General features: G+C 35.6%; 1 protein-coding gene across 1 annotated transcript; it reads right to left on the reverse strand.

The window, feature by feature from the left end:
* Positions 1-325: 325 nt before the first annotated feature.
* Positions 326-2,758, reverse strand: LOC133291659 (GDSL esterase/lipase At1g74460-like). Its single transcript, XM_061489963.1, has 5 exons — positions 2,521-2,758; positions 2,026-2,156; positions 1,679-1,918; positions 1,341-1,590; positions 326-570 (listed from the first exon to the last, which is right to left on the reverse strand). The coding sequence occupies exons 1-5, from the start codon at positions 2,756-2,758 to the stop codon at positions 326-328; spliced, it is 1,104 nt and encodes a 367-aa protein (XP_061345947.1).
* Positions 2,759-14,899: the final 12,141 nt, after the last annotated feature.

Raw genomic sequence — 14,899 nt, forward strand, 5'->3', positions numbered from 1 at the left:
TCAGTTATTGTCTTAGTGCAATGTTTGCCATTGCAGTGAGGAATATTTGATGAAGAAAGTAAGGCATAGAGATTTGATGTGGGTGGGCAACCCAATAATGGAGCAATTTAACAAAAACAATTTTTTAAATATGTGAATTCAGATTCAAAGGAAATATGAGAAGTTTCTATCTTATTTTAACAATAAATTATGTATTATCAAGACAAGCTCAAACCATAACAAGAAATTAGTATAACTGACTGGTAAAGGAACAGAAAGATATTTGCTTTCATTACAAGTGACAATAGCAATTACAGCATTGGACAACAAAACCTTGTATCATTCATTAATCATCTGGAGATGGAGCAACAGCTGGTGATGATGAAGGAGCTTGTGTTTCATCAACACGCCGAAATCCAAACTTCTTGATGAGTTCATTGGCAATTAGCTCATTAGCACTGTCTGAAGGATGATACTCATCCCAAAAAACGTACTTGCTTCTATCTTTGCAGAGTTTCGATGCAGGTATACATGTAAGAGCGGGTCGAATACTCCCGAAGGAGCAACAGGGTGAGTCTGCGTTTTGGAATCCTACATTGAAAATATTATTTCAATGAAAATTATTTTGAGATTTTGAAATGGTGTCAAGTCTTCAAAACATAATGACATTGTGAAACCTTTATAACTTCTTAATCAAGGATACTAATTCCCAATGATTTTAAAGATATTATCTCTCACGAATCAACTTTTCCAAAAGTTTAAGATATTAAGTATTTTATATTTTATTTCTAATATGCTCCGTCATGACTATGGACTTTTTAACCCTTCTAATACCAAAATCAAGACATTTCACTGGTTTAATTCTTTTGGCAAATCATTTATCAATCTAATGTGAGTGAAACACACATGAGAAATATGTATGTTTAAGTCGCGTATCATCCTATATGCGATTTGTGCAAATTCCAAAAGGCGACTATCACATGTCGCGCTCTGCAAGACGCGTATAGGATGCGTGCACAAGTTGAACGTGCATGGCTAAGGTGCATGTGTTGCATTGTATTGATTCTAGCACATGTTGCGTTTGGAGGTGATGCAAGACTTAAATATGCATATTTCCTATACGTGTTTCCCTCTCATTGGATTGGTAAATAGTTCACCAAAAGAATTGAATCGGTGAAATGTTTGTATTTTGGCATTAAAAGAGTCAAAAACCATGATTATGTATTACATCTCAAACGCATTTTTTTAAGTGTTCTACATACATAGACGTATCAAATTCATTTGAATAATTGCTAATGGTTTAGGTTCAGATAATGGTCTATGCATCAGGTGGGTAACGAAAGTAATATATAAGTACTTACCATGCTTATTTGGGTTGCTAATGACATCATTAACAACGTCATATGCATCTCCAAATCTGTAACTTGAATTGGGAAGTTGCTTCCCCAAGTTATCTACTAACTTGCTTGTAGCTTTATTAAAGCTAAGAGCCAGTTTGTTTGTTTTGTCTTGACAATTCCCAGATGAACTAAGCACCCTTTGAAGAGGGATGCAGCCCATTGGGCCCAGCCCAAACACCATCAATTGCCTTGCTCCTAAGTTATGCAGTAACTAAATAGCACAAAAGCATAATTGAAAAGATTATTAGATGCCAAAATGAAGCAGAAAGAAATGGTGAGTATGAATAGATTAAATAAACCTTCAGTTGTTCTTGTAGTGTTCCTATCAAGTAGTTCATGAAGGTTTCATCATTGTATGTCCATGAATCACTGTAAACAGGCATCAAGTAGTTGTTGATGAAATCATTGCTGCCTAAAGCAACAACATAGCGAGCTCCTTTGAAAAACTTATCTGCTTCGTCATTTCCAATTTTGCTTCTAATTAGTTCTTGTGTCCCCTGAAACAGCTCAATTTGTTTGTAGAGAGAAAACCTTTGAATCTGCGAGACAGGAACAATTTTTCATTCAAAATATACTAGTGTCTTGCTATGATTACTAAATGGTTATATGATATAAATAGCATGAAAGTTCACACTAGTCAACTTACAAAATAACTGCCAGTTTCATTCAATATGCCGCCACCCCCAGAAGCATAATTCACTCCATTTTCCAATATAACATCTTCAGTTAAAGATGGATCCAGAAATGCTGGAGGCCTAGGAAGTCCCATATTGTCACCTAAACATGTAAATCTCAGTATTATTGCACACTGAAACAATAGAAAAGTCCTTTTATTTCTATATAACAGAACAAACTCTTAATTTTTGATTTATTCCATAATTAATAGAATGAAAAAAACATTTGACAACCACAACTAAATAGAAAGGGGTTTGTAATAATTTAGACATGGAAATATAAATAGAGCAACCTTTTCACATTTGGCAAAAGAATGAAAAGAAAGTTGGTAAAAAAAAATTAAAAAGTTTAAAGGCAAATTCCAGAGTTGCAAGGGTAAGATAAGGGTCGAATGTATGCAACCTTATCCTTACATTTTTTTAAATGCTCATGTTAATTGAGTGCAAGTTAAAAATGAAAGAATTACCTATTATATCAGCAACTGTGCGACCATTTGAGAACCTCCCATTAGGGAGACCGTTACCCAAATCAATACCATACCAAGGCAAACTTGCCTGAGCAAGGCTTTTTGAGAGGTACTTGTTATTTCCAACGTCTGAGAGTGAGTCTCCAAAAATGAACTGAACAATCTTGCAATGGCATCCTTTAACCCCAATTCCAAAAATGGTGGCTACTATAATAACTAGCACCAGATTGGACTTCATGTTTGTCTAGCAAGTTATGAATCTTTAATAAGGCTTTAAGAACTTGGATTGGTTTTTTATAGTAGTTATGAATCTTCAAAACATGGAATGCTGAGGTTGTACTAAACTTGGCAACAAAGTTAACAGATGGGGAAAATATGCCATGGACACTAGAGGGAAGTAGATTGTTTGATAAACCAACTATTACTGATTCAAACCTACTGCAACTACCGCATATTCTGTTACACCTTTGTGACTTCATATCTCTAGACATGATTTTTATTTTTATATTTTTGGGTGACGAAGTCATGGTTTGGTTAATGTTGCAAACTGAAATCCATTGGTTGTGGAACACTTTCCCATTACAAGGAATAGAGGTTTAGCATTGGACAATGCTAAATGGTCGAATAAGAGTGAATTGTTATGGTAAGTCCACCTAACTCTGCCATTTCTTGCAGAAATTGTATATCGGGTCTTTTTATTGTTTTTATTATCTACGGATATGCATAGTAACCGTAATTTTTAACTAATGTTATTAAACTCGAACCGGTGATCGACTCGGTTGGGATATCAAGTTAGTGGATCACTGGTTCAACTAGTGGATCACTGATTCAACTGCATGAACCGGATATGTATATAAATTTATATTTTATACTTAATTATATAATGAATATTTTAAATGGTGTAAGTGAATCAAGAATTAAATATAGCTTAGTGGTAAATATTATAATTTATATCTTCACAACAAGGGTTCAATCCCCACTAGATACAATTTTGAAATAATTCTATTAAATGATATAATATATATTAAATGATATATAACAACCAACAATCATACTCAGCCCAATGGTAAGTTTTTGTTAGACATCCTCAAGAGCCTTGAGTTTGAATCTTGGCGCATGCAATATTAGAAATATTTTTTTCAAAATCGGTTCATCGGTCGAACCGGTCAGGCCGGACTGTTGCTAATTAAGTCACATTTTGGCTGTGAACAAAGTTTAAAAGTGACATAAAATTAAAAAATTATATCGAAGGAAAATTTTCGTAATTACGAGGATGAAACACTTTTTAAATAAAAATAAAATAAGGTGCAAAGAGGTATAATTTAGTTCAAGGTTTAAATATATTTGGTACGGAGCCTCGAGCAATTCTAAGACTTTTTTTTTATAAACAAGAGTTTATAAAACATAAGTAAGTGTTTAATATCAAAATTTAATTAAACTTAAGCTTAAAGTTTCCTTTTTAACTAAAAAATATTTATAATAAAACAAAATATTACATGTTATCACCTCTAAAGCAGGAGGTTTATTTTGATGGACCGGGTATACATGGTCCCCATCCATAATTAGTAAAAAACAGGGAGTGGGAGGGAATTCTTTAAAGAGGGAGGGAGTGGAAGGGAAACAAAATTTTCCAAAAATAGGAAAGGATCACCTTAAAGAACATGGGCCGGGATCACTTTAGAAAATTCCTTAAAGCAGGGACACGGGATTTTGGAGGAAAAATGTGTGTCGGACACTCGACACGGACACGTGTCCGACACGCGGTCAAATTTTTGGGACACATTGATTAAGAGGACACGTGATTTTGACCGAATCTGATACACGGTCAACGTATGTGGACACATTTTGAACATGTTTTAACATTTTTTTTTGTAAAAAAGAAATAAAATTATAATTAAAAAAATTAAAAATATTTAATAAAAATTAAAAAGTAAACGAAATAGAACTCTATCCTATATCACTTAGTTACTGGGGGAACACGTGGAATCGGGTTTCTTAATCTTCTTCTTAGTCTCACTTTCTTTCTTGCGCTCCGCTGTGTTGAAATGTGTCTCTTTTTTTTGGATTCTCTTTGTTGCTTGAATTGAAATTGGTTTTTTATTTATTTTTTTATTCTGGGGTTTCTTAAAACTACTTAAAGTACGTTTTTTATGTGTTAAATTTTCTGCGTGTGATGGTTCACTGTTCAGGCACGCTGTAGTGGAGGAACTGGCGGAGTTTGGTGCCACTGTGTACACTTGTTCTAGGAATGAAGAAGAGCTGAATCGGTGCTTAATAATTGTTCTTGCTGCTTAAATAGAATAAAAATGGTGCCTTTTTTTTCAAAGAAGAAAATAAAAAGTAAAAACAAAAACCCCCTTCAGATATATACGTAATTCATTTATAGTTTTGTTCAATAAGAGTTGTTAGAATTTTAGTTATTGATGTTTCCATGTTGATTGACCATCTGCTTCTTTTGGCTTTATTGAGAAATATATACAATATCAAAGAATTTCATATTCCTATGTAACTGATACACTCTATCTGAGTCAGGGAAAATGAAATTTTGGGTCTTGTTGGATGGATCTGTGCAACTATTAAGGTGCTTTGCTGATCGATGTTTGAAGGGAGTGTCTTTAATGGGTAAATTCAGGGGCATTGGAGACTCTTACTGAATGGATTTATTCAAGATGGAGATGAAAATAATTGAACTTGTGAGTGGTGTACACTTTACACTCTTGAAATGTTCTATTATTTTTGTTTAATATTTATATTATAAAATTTGAATATTTGATTAGTATATGACTTATTATAAGTTGCTATATATATTAAATGTAAAATATATTATATATATTAAAAATATTATTTAATATTAAAACGTGTCCCAACGTGTCGAAATTTAATATTTTTTAAAATTAACGTGTCGGAATGTCGTGTCATGTCCCGTGTCTGTGTCGGTACATAATAGGTTATCACTATTATCACATTACGAATTTAACTTCTTTATGTTTATTTCCTCTGTTTCTTTGCCGTTGTTTTGTTCTAGAGTTATGATTATTCTTTAAATTTATTTTTTTTCTTTTACAAAGTAAACTTTGTATTACAAATTTTATATAAATATGTATAAAATATAACCTTAAAATAAACGTATTGATTATATGAATAAGTAAAAATAAATGAATTAACGAACCAATTCAAATAACTTAAATAAGAAAAACAATACTGAGTTGGACTAATAATTGATTAGTTTGGATAATACTTTAATCCAATGCATAACAAACTGACCCATGTAAGCCAGCCCAAATTGAATGAAACCCCCATATTTGTAACCAGGAGCCCAAGCTTTTTAGGCTAGTGCCTAATATCAGAGTTTTTTGTGTGTGGTTGGACGGTTGGTGAATGATAATATTCATAATTTTTTTTTCTATTTTTAATTTGAGGATTAGAAAGTGTCGAAATTTACTTTTAATAAAATCGGTTTTAAAAAAATAATTTTTCAACTTTCTCGCCCACACATACAAAAATTTAAAAAAAAAATTATTTATAAAAAAAAATAGAATAATTATCATGGACTCTCGGATACTATTTTTTGGGTTCTATACTTCTAATCAGTTTTTGCCTTGTAATTTATGTTTTTTGTCAGCGTTATGAATTGCAACAATACAACGTGTTCGGTCCTAGAAAATCGTAGAATTAAATCGTAGGGAATGTGCTCAGAGATATCCTATTTACAGATATCTTGGTTAGCTTATTGTCAATATACCAATCACTGTGCACAAGCAATAGGCTTATAACCAAGACGTGAGTGTGTGCACAGTGTCAGTAGTAGTAGTAAATGAGTTCAGTGTGTATACCTGAGGATCTTTAGCCTTTTATTCATAGGGGTTACCTTTTGGGCTTGGGCTGTGTAGATCTCTCAGTTGATGTAGGATTTAACCTCTTATGTGTAGGGATAACAGTTTTATCTCCTTATCTTTATCATCTCATGCTGTTAAGATAATTGTGTCATTATCCATTAAGAAATTCATGGGTAGGTAGTTAGGATATGGATATATTCCATAACAATTGCCCCGAGCCCGGTATTGCGAAGCTCGAAATGCCGGGATGCTGAAGTATTATCTCAACCTCGGTCTTGCTCCTTGATGGTTACATGTAGACCATATTGATTGAGATATGAATCCGACATGCAAAGTCTTTCTTTCTTTTGCCAGGGTTTCGCCTTGTAGTATTTGGTCGTGGCAATAATCTCGGCTATAATGTCAAGGATAAGATCGAACCTGACCTCTGTCACACCAGCGTGACCTTTCCTTTCCTGTATATTTTGATGATTATGGAGATCCATGTGTTTTACGACCATTAGTGGTTTGTGCATCGTGGAGCATGTGTCGTTCTTAACTTGCACAAGCCATGATTAGGTTCATTAAATGCATGCGAGGTGAATTTACCCTTTATCCCCTGCCCTTTCAGCCGTTTACTGGCCTTTCGTTTTCGCGCCCAGGGTCACATTTCACCTCTTTATTTCAAACTTGCATTTGCTATTCTCTCCACTTTCATCTACGAGTTTCCTTCGTTTCTCTGGTGCTATCCCATTTCCAGCTTCCAAGCATTCGAAGCTTTTTCAATATTCTTCTTTGTGTGAAGACCATCGAAGAACCTGTTTTGCTTTTTTCTCCCCTGTCCATTTTGCAGGTATTGATCTCTTCCCCCTTTTTGTTTCGCTTTTCTTTTTATGTTGTTAGTTTCCCTTTGGTTTCTCCCTCGTTTGATTATCTTCAACTCCTATTTAGTGGTTTTTTTTGTTGTTTTTTGCCTTTCACCGAGGGAAATAGTGAGTTGTTGGGCTGTTTCTTTTCTTTCATATCCCTTCGGTTCTTAAGGGAATAGTTCTTCTTCTGGGCTTTCGATGGATGTCCCTAGCCAATCTTCCAGTTCTGGTTCTGGCCGGGGTGATGAGAAAAGGGTTGATAATAAAGAGTTCATAAAACAACTACCTCAGTCAGTTCAGTACTAGCTCTTTGGTAAGGAGTATACCGAAGAGGAGAAGTTACAACAGCTTCTTCGAGGTCACCAAGGGAGACGTCAAGATCCCCGAGGTAGACATGGTAGGCAGAGGTCAGTTTCTTACGAGAGAGGAAGAGGTAGGAGAGGACGAGAAGGATGCCAGTCCCTTACCGTAGGTAATACTTTTGGTAGGGGTGAATCTCCTTTGGTCTTGACACGAGCTGTCGAACTCGCGTAAATTAAAAATTATTTTTATTAGGGTTCAGAAAATTTGTAGTAAAGTGGAAACCCTAAGTGTCTCTCAAAGAAATTATTTTGGTAAAAATCGCTTATGATGACAGAAAATTAAAAGGGGGTTTTGGATTTTGATTGAATAATTAAAAAGGCAGAATATAAATTTGGAATAAAAATTCGTAATTAAAAATTAACCAACCTAAGGTTAGGGTTCCATGGACGTCTTTCCTCGGATAAAAAGATATCAAAATCGTGATTGATCGTCAATCGAATCAGAATCCTTATTTCCAATTGACAACCCTCTCTAAGCGATCGCTTAACATTTGATCAAATACGGTGCTTCTACTCATACAATCGCAGAGTATCAGCCCGTTTGATTTAAGTTCATAGGGTCAATCAATCTAACCATCAAATCTGATGATTAATCCCTTTCCATAATCGCAATTGCGAACCTCAGATTGAATATCCACGATCGCGCGATATCAATCTGAGTTGGGAAGGGAAACGAAACTGATTTAAAATAAAGAGCAGACCCTCAAGACTAATCCATGGAATCCGTTACCCTTAGGTTGATTAAAAGGTTCTTAGCCTCGCATGGCTAAGGAAAACATGATTAAAATAAAATAAAAAGAAGAAGAAGAAAAAGATGAAGAACGCGAAGAATGCTCCAGAAAAAGTGCTTTGATCCCAAAATACGAAAATTCAGAATGAATACAATGTTTCCTACTCTGCCGTCATATACCCCTACCCAAAGCGGGTTAGAGTTCAGTTCTGACCGGCCCATATGTCTAAAATACGAAATAAAATAAATAAAATAAAATAAAACTTCAGCAAAACGTGTCCGACTTGGCGCAAGAAATCGAATAGCTTCCAATCCGAATTGGGCCTCGAGCTCTGCATAAGAATTGTAGCCCTTTGTGTTATCTGAAAAACCCAATAAGAATGGAGTCAACTGTGGACCAAGATATGGCTAAAATACAGAAGTAACGTAAAGTTGAAAAATTCTGACGAAAATAAATTAAACCCAATCAAAAACTAAAAATGTAAATTAACTCAAAACATCATTATTTTATTCAAATAAATCCTAAAAATACTAATCAAGAGTAAGAAATAAGTGTAATAAAATATGAGTTATCAGGTCTCAACTCCTGCAGTTCGTTCCGAGCCGAGCTCCTCTTATAATCCTACTTTTGTAAAATCAAAGGGTTTACCTCTGACTCGTGTTCAGGGTTCAAAATCGATTTTAGATCGGATTCCTTAGTTTGAGCTTATTGAGAGTTCTTCCACTTCATCCTAATCTGAATTAGACCTTCCAAAGTCTCTAACCTCTTCTGCGTTAGTCCGTTGTTCGACCTCAGGTCAAATACCTATCATTCATCTTGATAGCAGCTCTTCCCTTTCACTTTCCTCATATCCTTGTTCATCACCATCCGATCTTAGTAGGCCGAGGTTGGATTTAGCTTATTTTTGTACTGACCCTCATCCTTCTTGTTATAGGTCTTCAATCATGGATGATCTTGATGTTCAGGATTAGGTTTTGTTAGAGATTCTCCACATGCGATCTAGCATGTCGGCTGCTGAGATAACCCAACTTCCTGTTGGAAACCCTTATAGGGTTGGCATTTTTCTGACAGGTGATGACTCGGTGTACGCGAGCCCTGATGAGAGTGAACCCCATTTTTTCTATTTCTATAGAGATTTAATCACTAATGTGGGACTTCGATTCCCCCTTTCCAACTTCCAGATTGTCGTGCTTCGTAGCCTTCGAGTTGTTCCTACACAACTTCATCCCAATTCGTAGGCCTTTGTTCGAGGCTTCGAGCAAGTGTGTGGATACCTCAACCTTCCGTGTACAGTTTGCTTATTCCTTTCCCTTTTTAATGTATATATCTCCCGGACTGGGGCCGAGGCTAAGGAAAGAAAGGGTTGGGTTACCCTTCGAGGTGCTCCAGGACGGGTATTTTCATTCCCTTTACCCAATCCTTCAAGGGCTTCAAAGAGTCCTATTTTAAGGTGGAAGCTCATTCTGATTCTCTCCCCTGGTTCACCGAAGAATAGTTAGACGATGGGGATTTGTCAGTGCGGTTCGAGCTTTATTGGATGTGGAACCATTACTAGAGGCGTCCTAAAGATTATACCACTCGGGGAATAACTTTTTCCAACTCAAAAAGATTGGCATATTTCGTTCTGATGGGTTATGTTAAGGAATTTGGTATTATCGATCTAAGTCGAATTGTAGATAAATTTGGAGATGATCTCCTTCAAGAGCTCGGTATGTGATTCTGGCATTGCTAATTTATGTCGTGTTATTGTTTAAATTATCTTCTAATTCTTGATTCTTCGCATGACGAGCTCTAGTTATAAAAAATTTTTGCCGAAGCCGAAGAAAACTTCTTCAAAAGGGAAAGCAAGTGATGATGCTGCCTCCAATGTTGAAACTTCAAAGAAAAGGTGGCTTGATGTCATGACTGGTGGTTGTACCTTGGTTTACCATGGTTTTGGGCTTAATTATACTTGAAATATATCATGAATTGCATGGAAATTAGGGTTTTATACCGCAAAGTCACAATAATTGAATATCTTGCTAAACATGTTGTCATAATTCTCATTTCAATGGATTTTTTACGTTCATTATGGCTTTTTGGAGCCAAAGGACTACAACAAGATGTGTTCAAACCTCAAAGAAACCAAGATTTCAAGTGTGTACCAGCTGAAGGAGGACGTTTTGGCGTCCAAGAAGCACACTTAAACGCTCAAAATGAAGAAAACCACAATATCTCCCTGAACCAGAGCGTTTTGACGGCCAAACAGAGTGCCAAAACGTCCATGCACAGCCAAATCTAAATCCAGAAGTGATCTTACATCTTTATGAAGATATGCATCAGATTTTACAAAAAATACAAAGTGGAAACAAATCAATCTTGATTGAGAATAGATATAAATCCATGGGAAGATGTGATGGAAGATCACAACAAAGATTCAAAGTCAAAAATCTGTCACCAATCTACAAGATCTTAAATGCAAAAAGGAAAGAATTGTAGAATCAATTACAAATCTGATACGGATTCATTGGGAGATGCAATGAAGGATGTGGCTTTGAAGAATATAAATAAGGAGCTTGGGGTCAAGACCAAGACACTCATTCACATACTCATTCAGAAACCAAGTCGCAAGTCTAGAGAAATACATAGAGACCTGAAGGAGGAATCCTGTTGCGGAGCGCTGGAACACTGAGGAACCAAGTCAACATCACACCAATGGAGGCTTGGGGTTCTCTTTTCTTTATTATTGTTTTTCAATTCAGTATGCTGAAAGTAAAATGGCCTTGAAGGCCGTAGCATGTGAGAGGGAAAAACAAAATTTTTCATGTGCGGAATTACACATGCAATCAAGAATCATGCTTTATGGCATGTGATGTTACCTTTGTTTGTGAGTTCAAAGCTCCAAGACGATCAGTGTTAGGTTTGAAGGGTTCAAACCCTCTAACGTTGATCCACACCACCCACGTCAAGATGCAAGGACGCTTTCTTGAAAGCCACCAATTGACCACCACATAGAGGTTTGCTCTGCGCTCAATAGGTGAAGAAGGAGGCTAGGTATATGTGTTTAGAAGAGTGAAGTCTCCAGCATGAAAACTTCACAAGAGTGGGAATGGTATATAGAAGAATTGGCTAGGTTCTTTTGAAAAACCTTAAGGAGGAACTCACCAACTAGGCGCGCACAAGAGAGGGAGAGAATTAGTGTATCAAATCAGAATTTTTACTTTACTTATAATGAAAGTGGCGCACAAGTGAGTGAGACAAAGGTGGAGTTGTTGCCATTCAAAAATCCCAACAACCTCCCCTTTGAATCCTCATAAGACTAGGTCTTTAACTAGTTAAAATTCTGAACCAATGGTCATCATATGACCACCAATTCATGCGCTCCTATTCAGCCCAAAAAAGGTCCAGATACATTTGAGCTATTGTATTCAAGTTTGAACCAACTAGCTTACTGATTCTCTCAACAACCAAATCTGATTGGAGCTTGTTGGTTTGACAGGATGACAATCATCTCCCACCAAAATGGCGCCCCAAATCAGCCCTTGGAGATCTCCATAGATCTTCTCTTGATACAAGCGATTTGTTCCAACAAGATCTCATCTTATCCTTTTGTTATGAAACAACTTTTCATAGCCAATTCAAATTTGAATTCAAACATTTAAATTCAAACGTTCAAACATTTACATTCTAAATTCAAATTCCAATTCAAATTCAAATTCAAATTCCAAATTCAAATTCAAATTTCAAATTCAAAATTCAAATTTCAAAATTCAAAATTCAAAATTCAAAATTCAAATTTCAAATTTCAAATTTCAAATTTCAAATTTCAAAATTCAAATTTCAAATTTCAAATTTCAAATTCAAATTCGAATTTCAAAATTCAAATTTCAAAATTCAAATTTCAAATTCAAAATTTAAATTTTAAATATTTGATAATTAATTTAACTAATTAAATTAATTAGTAATGTCTTGGACCATCCAAGCCCATTAACAATACCATGCGCCCTCTCCCTCTTAGGTGGGCTTCCAAACTTCATCTTGGGCTAACAACCATTATTAGGCCCAATACCGTTAATGCTATATCATCATGACATTAAGGTGTTAGTGTGTAACCCATTAGGTCCAACATAGCCACTGACATAAATGGGCTCGGGCCCAACAAGCCCACAACTCATTAATGACAATACAGAGCACTAGCAATGCTTTGTTGCCCCAGAGCTAGTTAGATTAATGACTTGATCATCCTATTACACATATTTGATTTCCGTATGTATTTATTTTCGTCTCGGTTACCTTCCCATAAAACCTAGGGTAAGGAAGTGTATCAACCCTTGTAAGCTTTATTCGAAATAGGAAATCTTCAATTTACTGACTCTAAAGGCAGATCATCTCATGATCTCTTTTACTATGCATAGATTCCCGAGTCCCTGTAAATGTCATCCTGATTTCTCCGGTTTACAGATAACCTAATCTCTCACAGAGATTTGACGAATTCCTTTAGCTTATCACCCTAGCCCTGTGCTCTTTCAGGACAAGCCCAACAGTTTACCTATGAGTCTCCATGTTTCAGGAAGACGAGGTATACAATCAAAGCATGCCTTCTAGAGCACAGTCTAGGTAATAACTTCTGGTCTAAGGAAAGACATACCCAAATATAAAGAGACTACTCTAAAGATACTCTCTGTGAGATTTCCTCATACAGTCTCTTTGTGGGTCTGTTCAGTGCGAGCTATACCCTTATAGTTCCACCCACGACTTTAGCTAAGACATCTCCATATCTGTAGCACACGAGGTCTTTACCTTGTATTCGTATACAAGTAGATAAGTCGTGCTAGTCTTACCCGAGATCACTGATCCCCATTCTCAGTGTCTCTAGACTAGGAACATAAAATTAGGAATAAACGTTCAGTATCCTTGAATCCTCATGATCGTAATCTCATCACTGATACTCAAGAGATACATATTTTTATTCCAAGGGGTTTATCCAGTTACTCATATAAAATATTAATAATAATATTGAGACAAAATATGAAACAGGATAAAGAATGCTTTTATTTATTTGTGACAATATAAAAGGTCCACATATGTCCTAATCTAATCAAAAGATTGTCTCTAGGACATCCATATACTAACATATGCTAGGCTAGATTTTTATGTAGTTAAGGGTAGATGGAACCCAATTGAATCTTTATGTTTATGAATTAAATTTTCTCCGAATTCTTTTCTTTTTATAATTGAATAAATTTATCTGTCTTTAATGCTTTCTATGAGTTTGCTCCTTATAGAATGATTTTGGAGAATTTATGACAATAGGGATGTTGGTGCATGAACCCTGATTGGATAAATTTATCATAATCCTTGTGATCTAGGAATAGGCATAGGGTAATTATGCAATCTTGTAATTCTTGATCTTAATGCATGTTTTCTTGGGGAATAATCGGGGAACTAGAGATCTTTCAAGATCACATAGATTTAGGGTAACAAGGAATTGAGCCCTAATTAACTTAGATAGAATTGATTGGCATTATATTAAGAAAATGTTCTTGACTCTTTAATTCATAACGTAACGAGGATATTGGGGGAAGTCGAAACCCTAACTACGCTTGTTTTAATTTCTTTAATCAATCATCGTCTTTTCCAACTATTCTTTTTAATTCTGAAAATTCTTTAATTGCATCTCATTATTTGTCTTTAATTTTTAAGTTCTTCAAATACAATTCTCTTCATCTAAATTCTTGATTGTCCAACTAAAATGCGATTAGCGAACTAGTTCTTGAAATTTCGATCCTCGTGGGAACGATCTCGTACTCAGTACATTTCATTACTTTACGACCGATGCACTTGCCGAAGTCGTAACAAGTTTTTGGCGCCGTTGTCGGGGATTGGATCCTTCAACATTAGAAGTAACTAATTTCCTTTTAAATTGTACGTTTTAATTTTCTGCACCTTGAACATTCTTCAAAAACAAATTCTGCATCAATTTTCTGCATATTTTAATTTTCTGCATTCTTTGTTTTTTTTTTTGTTTTTTTCTGTTTTCTGTTTTGCATTTTCTATTTTTTCTGCACATCTTTTCAATCTTAGTTTATGCGAGGTACTCTTAACCCGCGAATCTTACAGTTTGATTATGAGATAGAAAGGACATAAAGGAAACTCAGAAAAAACGCAAAAAAGAAAGAAAAGCAAAAGAAGAGAAAGAAGCATCAAGTTCGACGGAACCAAAGGAGGAACCGATGGTAGAAAACAATCAACTCGCTCCAAGGACCTTGGGGGATTATATGACTCCAGCCCGAGTTCCACATACGACGAGCATTGTTAGACCAACCATAGAAGCTAACAACTTCGAGCTAAAGCCGGCGCTGCTACAACTGATTCAAAAAGATCAGTTTGCTGGAGGAAGCACAGAGAACCCCTATAGTCATCTTGATGATTTCCTATTTTACTGTGATACATTAAAAGCGAATGGAGTTTCTCGTGACGCTATCTTGCTCAGACTATTTCCATGCTCACTGAAGGATGATGCAAGAGCTTGGCTGCAGTCTCATCCTGAAGGAAGCATAACCAGTTGGGATGACTTAGCAAGAAAATTCTTGGCCAGATTTTTCTTAGCTTCAAAGATGGCA

This window comes from Gastrolobium bilobum, unplaced genomic scaffold (assembly GCF_033153095.1).
Source record: "Gastrolobium bilobum isolate Gb01-03AN ecotype WA unplaced genomic scaffold, APGP_CSIRO_Gbil_v1 utg6518, whole genome shotgun sequence".
Lineage (NCBI taxonomy): Eukaryota > Viridiplantae > Streptophyta > Magnoliopsida > Fabales > Fabaceae > Gastrolobium > Gastrolobium bilobum.